This window comes from Physella acuta, unplaced genomic scaffold (assembly GCF_028476545.2).
Source record: "Physella acuta isolate Inbredline_101_S28 unplaced genomic scaffold, ASM2847654v3 ptg001670l, whole genome shotgun sequence".
Classification (NCBI taxonomy): Eukaryota; Metazoa; Mollusca; class Gastropoda; family Physidae; genus Physella; species Physella acuta.
In genome coordinates this window covers 134,928-160,856 of record NW_026733183.1, presented here as the reverse complement: position 1 = coordinate 160,856, position 25,929 = coordinate 134,928, and the positions used below count along the sequence as shown (strand labels likewise).

At 40.1% G+C, this 25,929-nt stretch overlaps 2 protein-coding genes across 4 annotated transcripts in view; one reads left to right on the top strand and one right to left on the bottom strand.

Annotated features, from left to right (window-relative positions):
- The window catches only part of LOC131929755 (uncharacterized), a 48,938-nt gene extending 37,590 nt beyond the window's left edge, over positions 1-11,348 (top strand). The window contains exon 9 of the mRNA XM_059286103.1: positions 11,240-11,348. Within this exon, the coding sequence (XP_059142086.1) occupies positions 11,240-11,341 (102 nt within the window). The 3' untranslated portion in view covers positions 11,342-11,348. The remainder of the gene's footprint in view (positions 1-11,239) is intronic.
- Positions 11,349-11,460: 112 nt separating this feature from the next.
- Positions 11,461-25,929, bottom strand: part of LOC131929754 (sialin) — a 45,281-nt gene continuing 30,812 nt past the window's right edge. The window contains exons 9-13 of one of the 3 annotated variants that reach the window (XR_009383995.1): positions 24,758-24,890; positions 23,620-23,801; positions 23,435-23,494; positions 11,578-12,116; positions 11,461-11,513 (exon numbers count right to left, since the gene is read on the bottom strand). Coding sequence is in view for 1 of the 3 variants with exons in the window: in XM_059286101.1 (XP_059142084.1) it covers positions 11,697-12,116; positions 23,435-23,494; positions 23,620-23,801; positions 24,758-24,890 (795 nt within the window). In the remaining 2 variants the exon portion in view is untranslated. The other 2 variants (XR_009383994.1, XM_059286101.1) reach the window with 2 other exon arrangements.

Here is a 25,929-nt window from a genome sequence, read left to right as displayed (position 1 = left end):
TACCTTTGATGTTAAACTGGTCAGAATGTTTCTGTGCTAACCTTACCTTTGATGTTGAACTGGTCAGAATGTTTCTGTGCTAACCTTACCTTTGATGTTGAACTGGTCAGAATGTTTCTGTGCTAACCTTACCTTTGATGTTAAACTGGTCAGAATGTTTCTGTGCTAACCTTACCTTTGATGTTGAACTGGTCAGAATGTTTCTGTGCTAACCTTATGTTTGATGTTGAACTGGTCAGAATGTTTCTGTGCTAACCTTACCTTTGATGTTGAACTGGTCAGAATGTTTCTGTGCTAACCTTACCTTTGATGTTGAACTGGTCAGAATGTTTCTGTGCTAACCCTTTGATGTTAAACTGGTCAGAATGTTTCTGTGCTAACCTTACCTTTGATGTTGAACTGGTCAGAATGTTTCTGCGCTAACCTTACCTTTGATGTTGAACTGGTCAGAATGTTTCTGTGCTAACCTTACCTTTGATGTTAAACTGGTCAGAATGTTTCTGTGCTAACCTTACATTTGATGTTAAACTGGTCAGAATGTTTCTGTGCTAACCTTACCTTTGATGTTGAACTGGTCAGAATGTTTCTGTGCTAACCTTACCTTTGATGTTGAACTGGTCAGAATGTTTCTGTGCTAACCCTTTGATGTTAAACTGGTCAGAATGTTTCTGTGCTAACCTTACGTTTGATGTTAAACTGGTCAGAATGTTTCTGTGCTAACCTTACCTTTGATGTTGAACTGGTCAGAATGTTTCTGTGCTAACCTTACCTTTGATGTTGAACTGGTCAGAATGTTTCTGTGCTAACCTTACCTTTGATGTTGAACTGGTCAGAATGTTTCTGTGCTAACCTTACCTTTGATGTTAAACTGGTCAGAATGTTTCTGTGCTAACCTTACCTTTGATGTTGAACTGGTCAGAATGTTTCTGTGCTAACCTTACGTTTGATGTTGAACTGGTCAGAATGTTTCTGTGCTAACCTTACGTTTGATGTTGAACTGGTCAGAATGTTTCTGTGCTAACCTTACCTTTCATGTTGAACTGGTCAGAATGTTTCTGTGCTAACCTTACGTTTGATGTTGAACTGGTCAGAATGTTTCTGTGCTAACCTTACCTTTGATGTTGAACTGGTCAGAATGTTTCTGTGCTAACCTTACCTTTGATGTTGAACTGGTCAGAATGTTTCTGTGCTAACCTTACCTTTGATGTTGAACTGGTCAGAATGTTTCTGTGCTAACCTTACGTTTGATGTTGAACTGGTCAGAATGTTTCTGTGTTAACCCTTTGATGTTAAACTGGTCAGAATGTTTCTGTGCTAACCTTACCTTTGATGTTGAACTGGTCAGAATGTTTCTGTGCTAACCCTTTGATGTTAAACTGGTCAGAATGTTTCTGTGCTAACCTTATGTTTGATGTTGAACTGGTCAGAATGTTTCTGTGCTAACCTTACCTTTGATGTTAAACTGGTCAGAATGTTTCTGTGCTAACCTTACCTTTGATGTTGAACTGGTCAGAATGTTTCTGTGCTAACCTTACCTTTGATGTTGAACTGGTCAGAATGTTTCTGTGCTAACCTTACCTTTGATGTTAAACTGGTCAGAATGTTTCTGTGCTAACCTTACCTTTGATGTTGAACTGGTCAGAATGTTTCTGTGCTAACCTTATGTTTGATGTTGAACTGGTCAGAATGTTTCTGTGCTAACCTTACCTTTGATGTTGAACTGGTCAGAATGTTTCTGTGCTAACCTTACCTTTGATGTTGAACTGGTCAGAATGTTTTTGTGCTAACCTTACCTTTGATGTTGAACTGGTCAGAATGTTTCTGTGCTAACCTTACCTTTGATGTTGAACTGGTCAGAATGTTTCTGTGCTAACCTTACCTTTGATGTTGAACTGGTCAGAATGTTTCTGTGCTAACCTTATGTTTGATGTTGAACTGGTCAGAATGTTTCTGTGCTAACCCTTTGATGTTGAACTGGTCAGAATGTTTCTGTGCTAACCTTATGTTTGATGTTGAACTGGTCAGAATGTTTCTGTGCTAACCTTACGTTTGATGTTGAACTGGTCAGAATGTTTCTGTGCTAACCTTACCTTTGATGTTAAACTGGTCAGAATGTTTCTGTGCTAACCTTACCTTTGATGTTGAACTGGTCAGAATGTTTCTGTGCTAACCTTACGTTTGATGTTGAACTGGTCAGAATGTTTCTGTGCTAACCCTTTGATGTTGAACTGGTCAGAATGTTTCTGTGCTAACCTTATGTTTGATGTTGAACTGGTCAGAATGTTTCTGTGCTAACCTTACGTTTGATGTTGAACTGGTCAGAATGTTTCTGTGCTAACCTTACCTTTGATGTTGAACTGGTCAGAATGTTTCTGTGCTAACCTTATGTTTGATGTTGAACTGGTCAGAATGTTTCTGTGCTAACCTTACGTTTGATGTTGAACTGGTCAGAATGTTTCTGTGCTAACCCTTTGATGTTGAACTGGTCAGAATGTTTCTGTGCTAACCTTATGTTTGATGTTGAACTGGTCAGAATGTTTCTGTGCTAACCTTACGTTTGATGTTGAACTGGTCAGAATGTTTCTGTGCTAACCCTTTGATGTTGAACTGGTCAGAATGTTTCTGTGCTAACCCTTTGATGTTGAACTAGCTAGGCCAATGCAAAAATTTAATTTCAGTAAAACAATATAATAATTACATATTTAGATAGGGGCTGTCAATCTGATTACAGATCAGTTTGAATTTTCAAAATCTGACCATAAACAAAAAAGTTATGAATTTTTTAGTTATTAAAAACCAGCAGTTTTTTCAGACAACCGGGGTAGACCCTGAAAGAGGAAAAATACTGGGAGGGTATGGACCAAATTTTAAAGAGTTTTCCACTAAAAGTGGTATAAAAGTAAGCAGACTTCACCAATTGATGTCATTTTATGATATTTTGTAGATTTTTGTATGTCGAATCCAATGATGCTATTTTAAAAAGTGTCTTTTGATTACATAACAGACTTATTTCATGGATTATGTAATACCCCCCTTCAATTTTTTTTTACAACATCTGATAATCCGTGTGATAAGAAGTCATTCTTTAAATTAAACACTGTTTTAAACCATAATATGACATTTGTATATGCTGAAGCTAATGGTGATATTTAAAATGGTCGAACATTATTACAAAACTATAAAGGTCAGGTTATGTAATTCGCACCTTTTGCTCATAATTTACCATGTATTTATTTTAAAATCTCTTTTGCTCATTGTCAGTTAACTTAAGTGAATAGCCTACTTAAAGAAAAGATAACTAATACAGTGTTAATACAAAGAGAAGGATGCTATAACAACAGTATATTTGTGATGATGTAACTTCTTAAAATATGTTATGTAATCTATGTGCAATCCTACAGGCCTACTCTATTCCAAAAATATAGGCATATCTTATTATATTTATATTTCTTGTTACTTTAAATGTCATACCATTGATACAACTTTCTTCTATAGAATTAGCCTAGTTACAAATGTGTCTTATCAGAATCAGTGTGCTTTATGACAATTTTGTAATATTTTTAAACGCAAAAAAAATTGCTCATTTTTACAATTTTAATAACATAAACATTGGAGGAAAATTGTTTTTTTTTTAGCTTGTACAAGGTAGTGTAAGTTATAGGTCTATAACATAGATTTATATATGCTCAATGTTTATGCTAGTTGTAAGCTTGTGTATTTTGTAGGCCTACCATAGGCCTATTACATTGGGAAAAAAGCACGTGTTTGAGTGCTTGACTGTGTGTAGTAGATGCTAGGCATTTTTTAAGTTTCCGGAGGCGTTTATCACCATCAGCATTTGCCTAGATTTAGTTCAATCAGACGTGGTTAACCAGGTCTTCTGACCAACGAATTTTATTGCCGTATTACGTAAACACTAGGCTAGATAGGCTAGTCGGCCAACCCGATGAACGTGTCAGACGAATATAATATTATGTAATTTTAGAGACAAAAGTCTGGATAGATTTCCTGATCTATGCCCGAGGGTTAGTAACATCAACTCCACAAAGTGAAGGGGGAGGGAGGTGGGGTATGAAACCACCGCGAGCCGCTCGGGTACCGTACGGGTGTTATACAACATCAAAGGCGCCGTCACTCGGCTTGTCGCGTCACGGAGTAGTGGGGGCGGGGTGAGGCTATGGATGTTACATACGGTGTTCCAATAGTTACATACCGTGTAGGATGGTCAGTGACTCCCCATACCCACCCCATCCCATTTTGGTCGATTTGGCAAGCTAGTAACCTCAACGTTGTTAAGGGTTTTAAAAATTTTTAGTCAACCGAAAAAAAGAGCCCGGGGTAAAATTTAATTTATTTTTTAAGGCCATTTTTACGAAAAAGTAATGTACACAATAATGAAACGTTACGACACGCGAATCACGTCAGCATTGTTTGGTCGGGTCGCAGCTATCCGGATTAATTTCTAAAGAAGATTAATTTTGACGATTAGTAAATACTATTACGACTTTTTTTTTGCCGTTTCAATGGTTTAAAACAAAGTTATGAAACATGCCTGTCTACTTAAATATAAAATAGCAATACCCGACGAGTCAAACACGGGAACACACGTATCTATCTTTAGAAATTGTTTATAGTATCATCCAATCGGATCAACCGCCTAGCGTCACGTGACCACACACTCGGCTGTGCTACACGATGTGTAGATCACGATTCAGTCGGACGGCGGCCGACGCGTTAATTTTTATTTTCGTTCCGTCTTAAAATGTATGGACGGCTTTATTATGAGGTGTTATAATACATGTCATACATTAAAATAATCGGCGGGATTTCAGGAATACAGCTCAAGGTTCAAATGTAAAATAGGTCAAATAATAGACCGGGAAACTTAGTTCAACTTTGCGGTCCGATATCTCCCGAAGTATTTAACTTATTTTGACCACGAACCTTGAGCGTTGTACGTCTACATTTAATCTGTTCGTCTGCCAAATTTGATTGTTGTAGTACTTAAACTCGATACGTCTATAAAAAAAAATTGTAGCGCGTCATATTTAAAACACGGCGATTCGAAGCACAGCCGAGCGGTTCAGTCGGACAGCGGTCGGCGCGTCGTGTTTATATTTTCGGTCCACTTCAAAGTCTATAGACGTCCTTATTATAGGGCCTAATATGACATATCATACATATTAATAAACGTCGAGATTTCAGGAATACAGCTCAAGGTTCAAATTAAAAATCGGTTCATTAATAGCCCAAATAACTTAGTTCAACTTTGCCGTTCGATATCTCCAAAAGTATTTAACATATTTTCCCCAAGAACCTTGAGCGTTATACGTGAACATTTAATCTATTCTTCTACCAAGTTTCACTGTTGTAGTACGAAAACTCAAAGAGTCTATAGACTCTAAGTAACACCCCTCTTTTAAAAAGGTGAAAAAGCCTCCCCCCTAAGCGGCACGTCGCCGCGGGGGGTAAAAAATGGGATTAAATCGGCGATTTCTTCAACGTCTGAAATAATAAAGAAATCAAACTTATACAGTTAAAAAGGTTGTTCAATTACGAACAGAATGATGTATAACATGTTAACATAAACACAATAAAAGCATGCAGAAAACAGAGTTAAACATGCAGGGGGTAGGGAAAAGCCGATTTGTCCGATTTTCTCGGCAGCGGCATTGGCCTAGCTAGTTGAACTGGTCAGAATGTTTTTGTGCTAACCTTATGTTTGATGTTGAACTGGTCAGAATGTTTCTGTGCTAACCTTACCTTTGATGTTAAACTGGTCAGAATGTTTCTGTGCTAACCTTACGTTTGATGTTGAACTGGTCAGAATGTTTCTGTGCTAACCTTACGTTTGATGTTGAACTGGTCAGAATGTTTCTGTGCTAACCTTACCTTTGATGTTGAACTGGTCAGAATGTTTCTGTGCTAACCTTATGTTTGATGTTGAACTGGTCAGAATGTTTCTGTGCTAACCTTACGTTTGATGTTGAACTGGTCAGAATGTTTCTGTGCTAACCCTTTGATGTTGAACTGGTCAGAATGTTTCTTTGCTAACCTTACCTTTGATGTTGAACTGGTCAGAATGTTTCTGTGCTAACCCTTTGATGTTAAACTGGTCAGAATGTTTCTGTGCTAACCCTTTGATGTTGAACTGGTCAGAATGTTTCTGTGCTAACCTTACCTTTGATGTTGAACTGGTCAGAATGTTTCTGTGCTAACCTTACGTTTGATGTTGAACTGGTCAGAATGTTTCTGTGCTAACCTTACCTTTGATGTTGAACTGGTCAGAATGTTTCTGTGCTAACCTTACCTTTGATGTTGAACTGGTCAGAATGTTTCTGTGCTAACCTTACGTTTGATGTTCAACTGGTCAGAATGTTTCTGTGCTAACCTTACGTTTGATGTTAAACTGGTCAGAATGTTTCTGTGCTAACCTTACGTTTGATGTTGAACTGGTCAGAATGTTTCTGTGCTAACCTTACGTTTGATGTTGAACTGGTCAGAATGTTTCTGTGCTAACCGTACGTTTGATGTTGAACTGGTCAGAATGTTTCTGTGCTAACCTTATGTTTGATGTTGAACTGGTCAGAATGTTTCTGTGCTAACCCTTTGATGTTAAACTGGTCAGAATGTTTCTGTGCTAACCTTACCTTTGATGTTGAACTGGTCAGAATGTTTCTGTGCTAACCTTACCTTTGATGTTGAACTGGTCAGAATGTTTCTGTGCTAACCTTACCTTTGATGTTGAACTGGTCAGAATGTTTCTGTGCTAACCTTACGTTTGATGTTGAACTGGTCAGAATGTTTCTGTGCTAACCTTACCTTTGATGTTGAACTGGTCAGAATGTTTCTGTGCTAACCTTACCTTTGATGTTGAACTGGTCAGAATGTTTCTGTGCTAACCCTTTGATGTTAAACTGGTCAGAATGTTTCTGTGCTAACCTTACCTTTGATGTTGAACTGGTCAGAATGTTTCTGTGCTAACCTTACCTTTGATGTTGAACTGGTCAGAATGTTTCTGTGCTAACCTTACCTTTGATGTTGAACTGGTCAGAATGTTTCTGTGCTAACCTTACCTTTGATGTTAAACTGGTCAGAATGTTTCTGTGCTAACCTTACGTTTGATGTTGAACTGGTCAGAATGTTTCTGTGCTAACCTTACGTTTGATGTTGAACTGGTCAGAATGTTTCTGTGCTAACCTTACCTTTGATGTTGAACTGGTCAGAATGTTTCTGTGCTAACCTTATGTTTGATGTTGAACTGGTCAGAATGTTTCTGTGCTAACCTTACGTTTGATGTTGAACTGGTCAGAATGTTTCTGTGCTAACCCTTTGATGTTGAACTGGTCAGAATGTTTCTGTGCTAACCTTATGTTTGATGTTGAACTGGTCAGAATGTTTCTGTGCTAACCTTACGTTTGATGTTGAACTGGTCAGAATGTTTCTGTGCTAACCCTTTGATGTTGAACTGGTCAGAATGTTTCTGTGCTAACCTTATGTTTGATGTTGAACTGGTCAGAATGTTTCTGTGCTAACCTTACGTTTGATGTTGAACTGGTCAGAATGTTTCTGTGCTAACCTTACGTTTGATGTTGAACTGGTCAGAATGTTTCTGTGCTAACCTTATGTTTGATGTTGAACTGGTCAGAATGTTTCTGTGCTAACCTTACGTTTGATGTTGAACTGGTCAGAATGTTTCTGTGCTAACCTTATGTTTGATGTTGAACTGGTCAGAATGTTTCTGTGCTAACCTCACGTTTGATGTTGAACTGGTCAGAATGTTTCTGCGCTAACCTTATGTTTGATGTTGAACTGGTCAGAATGTTTCTGTGCTAACCTTACGTTTGATGTTGAACTGGTCAGAATGTTTCTGTGCTAACCTTACCTTTGATGTTGAACTGGTCAGAATGTTTCTGTGCTAACCTTATGTTTGATGTTGAACTGGTCAGAATGTTTCTGTGCTAACCTTACGTTTGATGTTGAACTGGTCAGAATGTTTCTGTGCTAACCTTACGTTTGATGTTGAACTGGTCAGAATGTTTCTGTGCTAACCTTACGTTTGATGTTGAACTGGTCAGAATGTTTCTGTGCTAACCCTTTGATGTTGAACTGGTCAGAATGTTTCTGTGCTAACCTTACCTTTGATGTTGAACTGGTCAGAATGTTTTTGTGCTAACCTTATGTTTGATGTTGAACTGGTCAGAATGTTTCTGTGCTAACCTTACCTTTGATGTTAAACTGGTCAGAATGTTTCTGTGCTAACCTTACGTTTGATGTTGAACTGGTCAGAATGTTTCTGTGCTAACCTTACGTTTGATGTTGAACTGGTCAGAATGTTTCTGTGCTAACCTTACCTTTGATGTTGAACTGGTCAGAATGTTTCTGTGCTAACCTTATGTTTGATGTTGAACTGGTCAGAATGTTTCTGTGCTAACCTTACGTTTGATGTTGAACTGGTCAGAATGTTTCTGTGCTAACCCTTTGATGTTGAACTGGTCAGAATGTTTCTGTGCTAACCTTACCTTTGATGTTGAACTGGTCAGAATGTTTCTTTGCTAACCTTACCTTTGATGTTGAACTGGTCAGAATGTTTCTGTGCTAACCCTTTGATGTTAAACTGGTCAGAATGTTTCTGTGCTAACCCTTTGATGTTGAACTGGTCAGAATGTTTCTGTGCTAACCTTACCTTTGATGTTGAACTGGTCAGAATGTTTCTGTGCTAACCCTTTGATGTTAAACTGGTCAGAATGTTTCTGTGCTAACCCTTTGATGTTGAACTGGTCAGAATGTTTCTGTGCTAACCTTACCTTTGATGTTGAACTGGTCAGAATGTTTCTGTGCTAACCTTATGTTTGATGTTGAACTGGTCAGAATGTTTCTGTGCTAACCTTACCTTTGATGTTGAACTGGTCAGAATGTTTCTGTGCTAACCTTACGTTTGATGTTGAACTGGTCAGAATGTTTCTGTGCTAACCTTACCTTTGATGTTGAACTGGTCAGAATGTTTCTGTGCTAACCTTACGTTTGATGTTGAACTGGTCAGAATGTTTCTGTGCTAACCTTACCTTTGATGTTGAACTGGTCAGAATGTTTCTGTGCTAACCCTTTGATGTTAAACTGGTCAGAATGTTTCTGTGCTAACCTTACCTTTGATGTTGAACTGGTCAGAATGTTTCTGTGCTAACCTTACCTTTGATGTTGAACTGGTCAGAATGTTTCTGTGCTAACCTTACCTTTGATGTTGAACTGGTCAGAATGTTTCTGTGCTAACCTTACCTTTGATGTTAAACTGGTCAGAATGTTTCTGTGCTAACCTTACGTTTGATGTTGAACTGGTCAGAATGTTTCTGTGCTAACCTTACGTTTGATGTTGAACTGGTCAGAATGTTTCTGTGCTAACCTTACCTTTGATGTTGAACTGGTCAGAATGTTTCTGTGCTAACCTTATGTTTGATGTTGAACTGGTCAGAATGTTTCTGTGCTAACCTTACGTTTGATGTTGAACTGGTCAGAATGTTTCTGTGCTAACCCTTTGATGTTGAACTGGTCAGAATGTTTCTGTGCTAACCTTATGTTTGATGTTGAACTGGTCAGAATGTTTCTGTGCTAACCTTACGTTTGATGTTGAACTGGTCAGAATGTTTCTGTGCTAACCCATTGATGTTGAACTGGTCAGAATGTTTCTGTGCTAACCTTATGTTTGATGTTGAACTGGTCAGAATGTTTCTGTGCTAACCTTACGTTTGATGTTGAACTGGTCAGAATGTTTCTGTGCTAACCTTACGTTTGATGTTGAACTGGTCAGAATGTTTCTGTGCTAACCTTATGTTTGATGTTGAACTGGTCAGAATGTTTCTGTGCTAACCTTACGTTTGATGTTGAACTGGTCAGAATGTTTCTGTGTTAACCTTACCTTTGATGTTGAACTGGTCAGAATGTTTCTGTGCTAACCCTTTGATGTTGAACTGGTCAGAATGTTTCTGTGCTAACCTTACCTTTGATGTTAAACTGGTCAGAATGTTTCTGTGCTAACCTTACGTTTGATGTTGAACTGGTCAGAATGTTTCTGTGCTAACCTTACGTTTGATGTTGAACTGGTCAGAATGTTTCTGTGCTAACCTTACCTTTGATGTTGAACTGGTCAGAATGTTTCTGTGCTAACCTTATGTTTGATGTTGAACTGGTCAGAATGTTTCTGTGCTAACCTTACGTTTGATGTTGAACTGGTCAGAATGTTTCTGTGCTAACCCTTTGATGTTGAACTGGTCAGAATGTTTCTGTGCTAACCTTACCTTTGATGTTGAACTGGTCAGAATGTTTCTTTGCTAACCTTACCTTTGATGTTGAACTGGTCAGAATGTTTCTGTGCTAACCCTTTGATGTTAAACTGGTCAGAATGTTTCTGTGCTAACCCTTTGATGTTGAACTGGTCAGAATGTTTCTGTGCTAACCTTACGTTTGATGTTGAACTGGTCAGAATGTTTCTGTGCTAACCTTACCTTTGATGTTGAACTGGTCAGAATGTTTCTGTGCTAACCTTATGTTTGATGTTGAACTGGTCAGAATGTTTCTGTGCTAACCTTACCTTTGATGTTGAACTGGTCAGAATGTTTCTGTGCTAACCTTATGTTTGATGTTGAACTGGTCAGAATGTTTCTGTGCTAACCTTACCTTTGATGTTGAACTGGTCAGAATGTTTCTGTGCTAACCTAACGTTTGATGTTGAACTGGTCAGAATGTTTCTGTGCTAACCTTACCTTTGATGTTGAACTGGTCAGAATGTTTCTGTGCTAACCTTACGTTTGATGTTGAACTGGTCAGAATGTTTCTGTGCTAACCTTACCTTTGATGTTGAACTGGTCAGAATGTTTCTGTGCTAACCTTATGTTTGATGTTGAACTGGTCAGAATGTTTCTGTGCTAACCTTACCTTTGATGTTGAACTGGTCAGAATGTTTCTGTGCTAACCTTACGTTTGATGTTGAACTGGTCAGAATGTTTCTGTGCTAACCTTACCTTTGATGTTGAACTGGTCAGAATGTTTCTGTGCTAACCTTACGTTTGATGTTGAACTGGTCAGAATGTTTCTGTGCTAACCTTACCTTTGATGTTGAACTGGTCAGAATGTTTCTGTGCTAACCTTACCTTTGATGTTAAACTGGTCAGAATGTTTCTGTGCTAACCCTTTGATGTTAATCTGTTTCCTAAAGCTCCATCATTTGAAGTTTGTTTACTTACAGGTGCAGGCTGCTATATCCAAGGTTTCAGTGGAGACCTTAAGGCGAGGTTCTCATATCACTCAAAAGGTTTTAGAGTATGTAAATAAAGTGCAAAATAAATAAACTCTTGAACAGTTGTTGTTGAAATTATTTCAACAGTTTATTTGTTATCTATTTGTAAATTTCCAAAAAAAAACGTTTAAAATAATTTAATCACAAAAATAATAGTTATAATAAAAAGTGGGACATGACAAAAACAATGGGACCAAAAAGTAGGACCTGCCAACAGTAGGACCTGACAACAGTAGGACCTGACAACAGTAGGACCTGACAACAGTAGGACCTGCCAACAGTAGGACCTGACAATACTTAGATTCTTTTGACAAACTATTATTGCCACGGCACCAAATGTAATAGAGAAACAATATGTACATCTCTTGCTTTAACTACTCCAGACTGACAAGGTTGCTCGATAAGATTAAACCTTTATTTTGTCCACTTCATCTTGTTTATAAGATAATGTAGGGCTAATAGCATTAGCTTTTTCTTGTTCGTATGATGATGTAGGGTTAGCATTAGCTCTCTCTTGTTCATATGATGATGTAGGGTTAGCATTAGCTTTCTCTTGTTCATATGATGCTGTACCCTTAAACTCACCAAGGGAAAGAGTTGAGATAAAATTCTGAGCTGATTTCTTAGTTTTGCTAAGTGAATCCATAAGATCCACACTCGTTTCTACATTGTTTTGTAAGTCCTTTTTGAGCAGCTTGTCATGTTGTTCCTTGTTGAATGCCCAATCTTGTAACTCTCCTGACCCAAAGAGTAGATACCAGATGTAGCAGAAGACTTGCAGACCTGCGCTGATGTAGAAGGCCAGTTGCCATGTCTCTCTGCTTTTCTATTGATAGAAAGTAATCAAAGTGTCACATGGCTTTATCAACACATGTATCACAGTGTCACATGGCTTTATCAACACATGTATCACAGTGTCACATAGCTTTATCAACACATGTATCAGTGTCACATGGCTTTATCAACACATGTATCAGTGTCACATGGCTTTATCAACACATGTATCAGTGTCACATGGCTTTATCAATACATGTATCAGTGTCACATGGCTTTATCAACACATGTATCAGTGTCACATGGCTTTATCAACACATGTATCAGTGTCACATGGCTTTATCAACACATGTATCAGTGTCACATGGCTTTATCAATACATGTATCAGTGTCACATGGCTTTATCAACACATGTATCAGTGTCACATGGCTTTATCAACACATGTATCAGTGTCACATGGCTTTATCAACACATGTATCACAGTGTCACAGGGCTTTATCAACACATGTATCAAATCTGTAATAGGGCTATAACTTTTTTTTAGTGCAAACATAGAAATTCTGGGGGATACTTTTAACATGACAGGGGCAAGTAAGTTGACACAACAGTCATCAAGATTTTTGCAAATCTCGATGTTTTACACCTCACTGATACGGAAAAACATAATTTTACAATCTTGTCCATGTGTCTGTGTGTGTGTCTGTCTGTCTGTGTGTAAACACGATAACTTGAGTACCGTTACAGCTAGGTTGATGAAATTTCATATATAAGTATTTTATCAAAATCGTAGATTCGTATCAACTTTTTAGCGATTTCCGATAACCGGAAGTGGTACTTTTTCTACTTTGAATTTTTCAAAAGCCTATAACTTGTGTACTATTTCAGATAGATAAAATAAGTTTCACATGTAAGTAAAAGTTCTAATTCTCTACCTTCAATCAAACTTTGAGTAATTTCCGTTGACCGAAAGTACTAGTTTACGCTATTTCCGATTTCTCAAAAAACGCATATAAATTTATAAAGCATGTAAATTTATAAAGTACTAATAATATTGCGCACTATTATGCACATTTTGTTTATTCTATTTTTAAAAGTTTAAGTAAACAAAAATCATGTCTATATTCCTAGTTGCCATCGTAGTGTTATATTAGAATATTCAAGAAAGTTTAGGGGAGATCACTCCTGGTTTATTTTATTATGAAAAAAGTGTGACAATATTAGTTGGCAAATTGACTCATTGGATATTGTTACAAGTCACAAAGTGACATCTTGCCAGAATGAAAATTTGATGCAATAACAAACTACTAGGCCACAGTACAGAACTGGGGAGTAATTATTCCTGGAGCTGACCCCACCATCTACATAGCTAATCAAGCCACTGACCCAGCCATCTACATAGCTAATCAAGCCACTGACCCCACCATCTACATAGCTAATCAAGCCACTGACCCCGCCATCTACATAGCTAATCAATCCACTGACCCAGCCATCTACATAGCTAATCAAGCCACTGACCCCACCATCTACATAGCTAATCAAGCCACTGACCCCGCCATCTACATAGCTAATCAAACCACTGACCCAGCCATCTACATAGCTAAAGCCACTGACCCCACCATCTACATAGCTAATCAAGCCACTGACCCCACCATCTACATAGCTAAAGCCACTGACCCAGCCATCTACATAGCTAATCAAGCCACTGACCCAGCCATCTACATAGCTAATCAAGCCACTGACCCAGCCATCTACATAGCTAATCAAGCCACTGACCCCACCATCTACATAGCTAAAGCCACTGACCCCACCATCTACATAGCTAATCAAGCCACTGACCCAGCCATCTACATAGCTAATCAAGCCACTGACCCCACCATCTACATAGCTAATCAAGCCACTGACCCCACCATCTACATAGCTAATCAAACCACTGACCCCACCATCTACATAGCTAATCAAGCCACTGACCCCACCATCTACATAGCTAATCAAACCACTGACCCAGCCATCTACATAGCTAATCAAGCCACTGGCCCCACCATCTACATAGCTAAAGCCACTGACCCCACCATCTACATAGCTAATCAAGCCACTGACCCCACCATCTACATAGCTAATCAAGCCACTGGCCCCACCATCTACATAGCTAATCAAGCCACTGGCCCTACCATCTACATAGCTAATCAAGCCACTGACCCCACCATCTACATAGCTAAAGCCACTGACCCCACCATCTACATAGCTAATCAAGCCACTGACCCCACCATCTACATAGCTAAAGCCACTGACCCCACCATCTACATAGCTAAAGCCACTGACCCAGCCATCTACATAGCTAATCAAGCCACTGGCCCCACCATCTACATAGCTAATCAAGCCACTGACCCCACCATCTACATAGCTAATCAAGCCACTGACCCCACCATCTACATAGCTAATCAAGCCACTGACCCCACCATCTACATAGCTAATCAAGCCACTGGCCCCACCATCTACATAGCTAATCAAGCCACTGGCCCTACCATCTACATAGCTAATCAAGCCACTGACCCCACCATCTACATAGCTAAAGCCACTGACCCCACCATCTACATAGCTAATCAAGCCACTGACCCCACCATCTACATAGCTAATCAAGCCACTGGCCCCACCATCTACATAGCTAATCAAGCCACTGGCCCTACCATCTACATAGCTAATCAAGCCACTGACCCAGCCATCTACATAGCTAATCAAGCCACTGGCCCTACCATCTACATAGCTAATCAAGCCACTGACCCCACCATCTACATAGCTAATCAAGCCACTGGCCCCACCATCTACATAGCTAATCAAGCCACTGACCCCACCATCTACATAGCTAAAGCCACTGACCCCACCATCTACATAGCTAAAGCCACTGACCCAGCCATCTACATAGCTAATCAAGCCAGTGGCCCCACCATCTACATAGCTAATCAAGCCACTGGCCCCACCATCTACATAGCTAAAGCCACTGACCCCACCATCTACATAGCTAATCAAACCACTGGCCCCACCATCTACACAGCTAATCAAACCACTGACCCAGCCATCTACATAGCTAATCAAGCCACTGACCCCACCATCTACATAGCTAATCAAGCCACTGACCCAGCCATCTACATAGCTAATCAAGCCACTGACCCCACCATCTACATAGCTAAAGCCACTGGCCCCACCATCTACATAGCTAATCAAGCCACTGACCCAGCCATCTACATAGCTAATCAAGCCACTGACCTTGGAGCTGACCCAGCCATCTACATAGCTAATCAAGCCACTGGCCCCACCATCTACATAGCTAATCAAGCCACTGACCCCACCATCTACATAGCTAATCAAGCCACTGACCCAGCCATCTACATAGCTAATCAAGCCACTGGCCCCACCATCTACATAGCTAATCAAGCCACTGACCCCACCATCTACATAGCTAATCAAGCCACTGACCCCACCATCTACATAGCTAATCAAGCCACTGACCCAGCCATCTACATAGCTAATCAAGCCACTGGCCCCACCATCTACATAGCTAATCAAGCCACTGGCCCCACCATCTACATAGCTAATCAAGCCACTGACCCCACCATCTACATAGCTAATCAAGCCACTGACCCCACCATCTACATAGCTAAAGCCACTGGCCCCACCATCTACATAGCTAATCAAGCCACTGACCCCACCATCTACATAGCTAAAGCCACTGACCCCACCATCTACATAGCTAATCAAGCCACTGACCCCACCATCTACATAGCTAAAGCCACTGACCCCACCATCTACATAGCTAATCAAGCCACTGACCCAGCCATCTACATAGCTAAAGCCACTGACCCCACCATCTACATAGCTAAAGCCACTGACCCCACCATCTACATAGCTAATCAAGCCACTGACCCCACCATCTACATAGCTAATCAAACCACTGACCCAGCCATCTACATAGCTAATCAAGCCACTGACCCCACCATCTACATAGCTAATCAAGCCACTGGCCCCACCATCTACACAGCTAATCAAGCCACTGGCCCCACCATCTACACAGCTAATCAAGCCACTGACCCCACCATCTACATAGCTAATCAAGCCACTGACCCAGCCATCTACATAGCTAATCAAGCCACTGACCCCACCATCTACATAGCTAATCAAGCCACTGACCCAGCCATCTACATAGCTAATCAAGCCACTGACCCCACCATCTACACAGCTAATCAAGCCACTGACCCCACCATCTACATAGCTAATCAAGCCACTGACCCCACCATCTACATAGCTAAAGCCACTGACCCCACCATCTACATAGCTAATCAAGCCACTGACCCAGCCATCTACATAGCTAATCAAGCCACTGACCCCACCATCTACATAGCTAATCAAGCCACTGGCCCCACCATCTACATAGCTAATCAAGCCACTGGCCCTACCATCTACATAGCTAATCAAGCCACTGACCCAGCCATCTACATAGCTAAAGCCACTGACCCCACCATCTACATAGCTAATCAAGCCACTGACCCCACCATCTACATAGCTAAAGCCACTGACCCCAGCCATCTACATAGCTAAAGCCACTGACCCCACCATCTACATAGCTAATCAAGCCACTGACCCAGCCATCTACATAGCTAATCAAACCACTGACCCCACCATCTACATAGCTAATCAAGCCACTGACCCCACCATCTACATAGCTAAAGCCACTGACCCCACCATCTACATAGCTAAAGCCACTGACCCCAGCCATCTACATAGCTAAAGCCACTGACCCCACCATCTACATAGCTAATCAAGCCACTGACCCAGCCATCTACATAGCTAATCAAGCCACTGACCCCACCATCTACATAGCTAATCAAGCCACTGGCCCAGCCATCTACATAGCTAATCAAGCCACTGACCCAGCCATGTACATAGCTAATCAAGCCACTGACCCCACCATCTACATAGCTAATCAAGCCACTGACCCCACCATCTACATAGCTAAAGCCACTGACCCAGCCATCTACATAGCTAATCAAACCACTGACCCCACCATCTACATAGCTAATCAAGCCACTGACCCAGCCATCTACATAGCTAATCAAGCCACTGGCCCCACCATCTACATAGCTAAAGCCACTGACCCCACCATCTACATAGCTAAAGCCACTGGCCCCACCATCTACATAGCTAATCAATCCACTGACCTTGGAGCTGACCCCACCATCTACATAGCTAATCAAGCCACTGACCCAGCCATCTACATAGCTAATCAAGCCACTGACCCCACCATCTACATAGCTAATCAAGCCACTGACCCCACCATCTACATAGCTAATCAAGCCACTGACCCCACCATCTACATAGCTAAAGCCACTGACCCCACCATCTACACAGCTAATCAAGCCACTGACCCAGCCATCTACATAGCTAATCAAGCCACTGACCCAGCCATCTACATAGCTAATCAAGCCACTGACCCCACCATCTACATAGCTAATCAAGCCACTGACCCAGCCATCTACATAGCTAAAGCCACTGACCCCACCATCTACATAGCTAATCAAGCCACTGACCCAGCCATCTACATAGCTAAAGCCACTGACCCCACCATCTACATAGCTAATCAAGCCACTGACCCCACCATCTACATAGCTAATCAAGCCACTGGCCCTACCATCTACATAGCTAATCAAGCCACTGACCTTGGAGCTGACCCCACCATCTACATAGCTAATCAAGCCACTGACCCAGCCATCTACATAGCTAATCAAGCCACTGACCCAGCCATCTACATAGCTAATCCGTGCGGCGTCAATTCGGCCAATGACGAAACGGCCCCGTCAAAACGACCCCGACAAAACGACCCCGTCAAAACGACCCCGTCAAATCGGCCCCGTCAAAAGGGCCAGCGACATATGGACCCCGTCATATAGGCTCCTGACAAATAGGCTCCCGTCATTTAGGCTACCGACAAATAGGCTCCCGTTATATAGGCTCCCGACAAAAGGGCTCCAGTCAATAAGGCTCCTGACAAATAGGCTCCCGTCATTTTGGCTCCCGACATATAGTCTCCCGTCATTTAGTTTTTTCCACAAAACGGCCCCCGTCATTACGACTCCCGACAAATAGGCTCCCGCCATTTAGTTTCTCCACAAAACGGCCCCCGTCATTACGACTCCCGACAAATAGGCTAGCGTCATTTTGGCTCCCGACAAAAAGGCTCCTGTCAATTTGGCTCCAGACAAAAGGACCACTGACACAGTGGCGTAGCTACCGTAAAGCTAGCTTAAGCAAGGCATGGGGCCCCAAGGCACATAGGGGCCCTTTTCCCTCATAAAAAATTAAAACTTTTACAATGGAATTTTAATATTTGTTACATATAAATAATTTAAAAAAAGAAAAAGGTTAAAAGTTCCAAAAAGCCCCCCCCCCCCACCGTTTCGGCAGTGTGTGTGTGTGGGTCAAACAGAGCCCAATCGTTATAATAACACTACAGGCTATATCACTTTGTCGTGCAAGACATTGAGAGAATCAGCCTATAAATAAACTTTTTAGCAGTAGTAGGCAAGCATAATAATATAGTATAAATACAAAATCAGGACATATAAAATACAAAATGTTGCCTTCAGAATATTTATATATTAAAAAATATCCATCGTAAGTAGAAGTTGATCTCTTCGTTTAACTCCTCTGTAGCCTAACGCAGAGGCGTAGCGAAGGCGAGGCGGGGGGTGCGGACCGCAACGGGTGACACCATTTAGGGGGGGGGTGACACCAAAGGCAAAAAATTGTAACATTTATAGAATGAAATGCCATTTTCCAGATCCATTAGTTAAAGTTAAATAGTCTTCTAAGTACAAATCGAAAATTATATCAAGAGGGGGGGGGGGTGTGACACCACGACGTAAACGTAAACTATAAAGAAAACAATGCTACATCCAACTGTATTATAAACAGACTGTAGATAAACATCGTTACTATTAAGTCAGCAGTGATTAAAGCTTAAACACGTACGTGTACCAGTATGTGGTATATATATAAATTTTAGGCCTATGTAGGCCGACACACACACACACAAACACACACACACACACACACACACACACACACACACACACACACACATATATATATATATATATATATATATATATATATTTATTTATTTATATATATATATACATATATATATATATATACATATATATATATATATATATATATATATATATATATATATATATATATATATATATATATATGCTTTGTTTCCTGGGAGGGGGGTGACAATACGAAGTGCCGCACCGGGTGAGACCCGACCTAGCGACGTCACTGGCCTAACGGCTGACGATGGAGCCCACTGATAATTTTTGCATAGGGGCCCAAAAATCCTAGCTACGCCACTGCACTGACAATACCGTTTCTGTAGAGACTAAGTCTCCCGGCAAAGCGGTCTCATTGAATATGACATCTGCCAGTGGGACCCCTTCATCAATATTCTTTAGAGTTAGCTTATCCAACACTCTTATGTAATACAACGTATGCATCTCTTGTTCGGCAGGCCATATTTTTATATTAGTTTATCTATTATAAAATATTGTATGTTTTAATTTAAGGGTCATCTATCTATGACATCCATAATTGAGTCGGTTATAGGCTGTTCCAACTCATTGTGTGGGGAGAAGGGTCCACGCTGTACCTTCCTAACTGCAATATGCTTGTACAGGGGCGTAGCGAGGGGGGGGGGGCGGGGTGCGGACCGCACCGGGTGACACCATTTAGGGGGGTGACACCAAGGCAAAAAATAGCAAAATATATAGAGAAAAAGTTGAGGGGGTGGGGGTGCACATCGAAAGTTTGGGGGGGGGGGGGGGTGCAAATCGAAAACTTGAAAGTTTGTCCCCGGGGGTGACACCCGACCTCGCTACGCCACTGTGCTTGTAGGTTATCAAAACAAAATGCTGTTATCATGTTAACATCATGTATATCATACATTTACACTTCTGTGCTCGCTTTTAAGCAACAGATCTTTTCTGTTGTAAATTAAACATTATCAAAACTTTAGAATTGGTGTAATTTAGCTGTTAAGGGCTCGATTTGTTTGTGAATTAATGTTGGTTCATGAAAAAATAATTTCATTCGGGCATTAAAAAGAGGTTATGGTGGTATTGGAGGTAGGACACAATGGTTACTTTTATGCCAATAGTGGTCATATCATTCATTTTTCTGGAGCCAATATGTCGGGAGTCATTTTGTCAAAAGCCAATATGTCGGGAGCCCAATTGCCGGGAGCCAATATGTCGGGAGCCCATTTGTCGGTAGCCAAAATGTCGTGAGCCCATTTGCCGGGAGCCCATTTGTCTTGAGCCGCTTTGTCGGGAGCCAATATGTCCTGAGCCTATTTGTCAGGGGTTAATATGTCGGGAGTCCATTTGTCGGGAGCCTAAATATCGGGAGCCCATTTGTCGGGAGCCTATATGTCGCAAGTCAATATGACGGGAGCCCATTTGACGGGAGCCAATAAGTCGGGGCCCTTTTGACGGGGCTATTTTGACGGGGTCGGTTTGTCGGGAGTTTATTTGACGGGGTCGTATTAACGGGGCCGTTTTGACGGGGCCGATTTGTCCCGGGCCGTTTTGACAGGGCACCAGCTAATCAAGCCACTGACCCAGCCATCTACATAGCTAATCAAGCCACTGACCCCACCATCTACACAGCTAATCAAGCCACTGACCCCACCATCTACATAGCTAATCAAGCCACTGACCCCACCATCTACATAGCTAATCAAGCCACTGGCCCCACCATCTACATAGCTAAAGCCACTGACCCCACCATCTACATAGCTAATCAAGCCACTGACCCAGCCATCTACATAGCTAATCAAGCCACTGACCTCACCATCTACATAGCTAATCAAGCCACTGACCCAGCCATCTACATAGCTAATCAAGCCACTGACCCAGCCATCTACATAGCTAATCAAGCCACTGACCCAGCCATCTACATAGCTAATCAAGCCACTGGCCCAGCCATCTACATAGCTAATCAAGCCACTGACCCAGCCATCTACATAGCTAATCAAGCCACTGACCCAGCCATCTACATAGCTAAAGCCACTGACCCCACCATCTACATAGCTAATCAAGCCACTGACCCAGCCATCTACATAGCTAATCAAGCCACTGGCCCAGCCATCTACATAGCTAATCAAGCCACTGACCCCACCATCTACACAGCTAATCAAGCCACTGGCCCAGCCATCTACATAGCTAATCAAGCCACTGACCCCACCATCTACATAGCTAATCAAGCCACTGACCCAGCCATCTACATAGCTAATCAAGCCACTGACCCCAGCCATCTACATAGCTAAAGCCACTGGCCCCACCATCTACATAGCTAATCAAGCCACTGACCCCACCATCTACATAGCTAATCAAGCCACTGGCCCCACCATCTACATAGCTAATCAAGCCACTGACCCCAGCCATCTACATAGCTAAAGCCACTGGCCCCACCATCTACATAGCTAAAGCCACTGACCCCACCATCTACATAGCTAAAGCCACTGACCCCACCATCTACATAGCTAATCAAGCCACTGACCCAGCCATCTACATAGCTAATCAAGCCACTGACCCAGCCATCTACATAGCTAAAGCCACTGGCCCCACCATCTACATAGCTAATCAAGCCACTGACCTTGGAGCTGACCCAGCCATCTACATAGCTAATCAAGCCACTGACCCAGCCATCTACATAGCTAATCAAGCCACTGACCCCACCATCTACATAGCTAATCAAACCACTGGCCCAGCCATCTACATAGCTAATCAAGCCACTGACCCAGCCATCTACATAGCTAATCAAGCCACTGACCCCACCATCTACATAGCTAAAGCCACTGACCCCACCATCTACATAGCTAATCAAGCCACTGACCCAGCCATCTACATAGCCACTGATAGCTTTAGTAGACTCACCTGATTGACTAGTTTATCCCCAATTGTTTTTAAATTGACGTTTTAAATTATTTTTAGTAGCTAATTTGATTTTGATTAAAGTAGTAAAGCTCCTCTTCTGGTTGCCCCCTGGGCGGATGAAGTTGGTTTTTTTACTTTCTCGTATATACGAAGTATAGAGAAAGTCTTGTAATCGTGCAAAAAAAAAAAATCGAGATTTTTACAAATCTCGACGTTTTACATCTTACTGATACGGAAAAACATAATTTTGCAATCTTGTCCGTATGTCTGTGTGTCTGTGTGTGTGTGTGTCTGTCTGTCTGTCTGTCCGTGTGTAAACACGATTACTTGAGTACCGTTCAGGCTAGGTTGATGAAATTTCATATATAAGTATTTTATCAAAATCGTAGATCCGTATCAACTTTTGAGCGATTTCCGTGGTACTTTTTCTACTTTGAATTTTTCAAAAGCCTATAACTTGAGTACTATTTCAGATAGATAAATGAAATTTCACATGTAAGTAAAACATCTAATTCTCTACCTTCTGTTAAATTTTGAGTAATTTCCGTTGACCGGAAGTAGTAATTTACGCTACTTCCGATTTCTCAAAAAACTAATGTAAATTTTAAAAGTACTAATAATATTGCGCACTATTATGCGCTTTTTTATTTGGCGTTCACTTGTTGTGCAATTAATTTGTCTACGAGATTTTATTCTATTTTAAAAACTTTAAGTATTTAAAATGGATTAAAAATCATGTCTATAGCCCGAGTTCCCATACCCTGTTATTTTATATAAGAATATTCGAGAAAGTTTTGGGGAGATCACTCCCGGTTTATTTAAATTTTGAACCGATAAAATAATTCAAAACGGCTTTTCATCAGCTCATATTTAATACAAAAATATGAAAATGACTGTAATCTATGGTCCACAAACAGCTTTAATTTTAAAAAATTAAATTATAATTTTATCGCTTGCCATATTTTAAAAAGATTTTTAAAAATTTAGTATGATTACATAGACTTTTCAAGCCTATTAGTGTGAATTTTTTATGGTTAGATAAAACCAGCACAGCTACGGCAGTCACTGATTTTTGTTTACTACACTTGTTTTACATAAAGGCTTGCAAAAGTTTTAAAGATAATCTCATATAGACCTACATACTTAGATAATCTCAAATAGACCTACATACTTAGATAATCTCAAATAGACCTACATACTTAAATAATCTCATACTCATATAGACCTACATACTTAGATAATCTCACATAGACCTACATACTTAGATAATCTCACATAGACCTACATACTTAGATAATCTAATATAGACCTACATACTTAGATAATCTCATATAGACCTACATACTTAGATAATCTCACAAAGACCTACATACTTACATCTTCTGTGATGGTGTCAACCAGGATTGGTACAACTATAGCAACCCAAACAGCTCCTACCTGACAGGGAAAATATTTGTCAATCACAGACTGTTTGATTTTTTCTAACAAAGACTGTATGAAACAACAGACACCACAGACATAATGTAAACATTTTATCAATGTCACAAGATGAAAGTACTGACCTCGCAGACGCCAACAATGAAGCCTGTATACGCTGGTGCTAGATCTACAGGGTTGGCCATCCAACTGACATAACAGAATCCTAGAGCCATAGCTCCCACAGTATTGAGTACAAAAGATGCAGCAGTTGATCCTTCAGGCAAAAATCCCATGGCAATTAAGGCTGCGGCTGGAACCAGTTTACCTAAACAAACAATTTATTTTGTAGCATCATGTGTTTCCCAAAGATAGGACCTATGATAGAATATATTTTGTAGCATCATGTCTTTCCAAAAGATAGGACCTATGATAGAATATATTTTTAAAACTAGATCTATCATTTATTCCATTTTCCTTGGTCCTTAGTTTTTATTTTGCTCTTTTTTTTTTAAATTTTACTTAGTGAGTACTGAGTTTAAAACTTTTTTTAAGGTTAGTGAAGGGTTAGGGTTAGTATCAAGACCTTAGTAGACACAAGTCATTAGTTGCATCAAATGGGTTTAATATCAACTATTTCTCAGTGACAACGTCAATACATTTATTCATTATTTCATAACAACCCTTGACTGCTGCCTACCTACACTACTACAATACTCCTCTTTACTCCTGCTGACAACACTCGATCAGTCACCCTCTTGTTACCCTCTTTCACTCCGTAGGACAAAACACACATCACCCACAACCCAGTCAAACTTGACACTGTCTAGCAATACAACAATAGTAAGGGTGTACACACACACACAGTTTACAGTACTTTGTTCTACAAACACACCTTTCATACATTTCTTATCACCACATTTACACATTTAGGGTTAGGGTTAGACAATGCATTAGGGTTAAGGTGAGATTGGTCAGTTTACGAATATTCCTAAGAATGTTATTGGTAGTGACCTAGGCTACAGCCTTTAAAAATATAGGACCTTTTAGATATGTGGTATTTCTATAAAACTCAAACAAGTGATATATTATTTGGTTTATAATTAATAACTAATTAGGCCTAGATTCAATTAATTAATTGTTAACTGCTTAAAATTAAAACTGCTTAAATTAGAATTATTGATTAGAGTTAATCCTCACCAAGAAATATTATTGCTAACACTATAGTTGTGTTTACTGTTTTAGCTCATAAAAACAATTACGAGTATTAATTCTAATACTCACAAACTCCATCATTGATTTTCCTTATAGTTGTGTTTGAAAAAATGCCTTTAGCAACTATTTTATCACTCAGGTAGCCAGATAAGTAGATAGTGGGAATAATGCCAAGAAATGGTAAACCAGATAGAAGATTAATCTGGGGAATTAAAATAGAAAAATAAATTTCATTTACTGAAGATATTCTTGACTGTGCAATGGTGGTATGTTAGTGCGCATAAGTCAGCTTCAAATACAGATATGTTTTTTAAACACTTTTTAAAGATATCTAGCCTAACACTGATCCAAGTAGTTTCCATGTCTAGCAATAACATTTATGGCTCTTAATATTTACATTTGAATTATATTTGCAATTTTTTATTTCTATTAAGGTAAATTAGGTGAGGTTATAAAAAAAAATATTGCTGATGGATGGTAAAGGTGTGGCCTATAGAGTAATTTCAACCACAGATGGCAGATTAAATATGTCTTCTTAAGTTAATCTAATAGGTATAGTTCTAAGAATATATTTCTTCTGATTGATTTTTTAGTGTAAAATTTCTGAGTGTAAATGTCCAAATCTGGGCCAGGGTGTTTCACTAAAATATGTTTCTTGGAGGGGGGAGGGGGTGTCTAAAAGTGTTTTATTTTTCATCAGGAAGGGGTGGATATGCTTGGGAACATTGCCCCCCCCCCTCCCACCACACACACCAGGCAATGCTAGAAAGACTGAAAGAAACTCTGCATGTAGACTATCCATATGTTTAAAAAAAAACTTAGCATGTAGATTAACCGTATGTTTTAAAGAATTTCTGCATGTAGACTATCCATATGTTTTAAAGAAACTCAGCACGTATACTATCCATATGTTTTAAATATGTTTTATTTATTCTCTTTAGTTGATTCCCAGGTGCTCAAATATAAAATGTATAAGCATTGGTCTCTAGACATGGACTATTGGTCTCTAGACATGGACTATTGGTCTCTAGACATGGACTATTGGTCTCTAGACATGGACTATTGGTCTCTAGACATGGACTATTGGTCTCTAGACATGGACTATTGGTCTCTAGACATGGACTATATATAGTTTAAAAAATGTAATTCTGTTTTTTACCAATTTTTTAGTGAGCATTTAGTAAGTTGTTTCACATTGTCAGATTTATATATAATTATTTCAATTTTGTCAAAAACACATA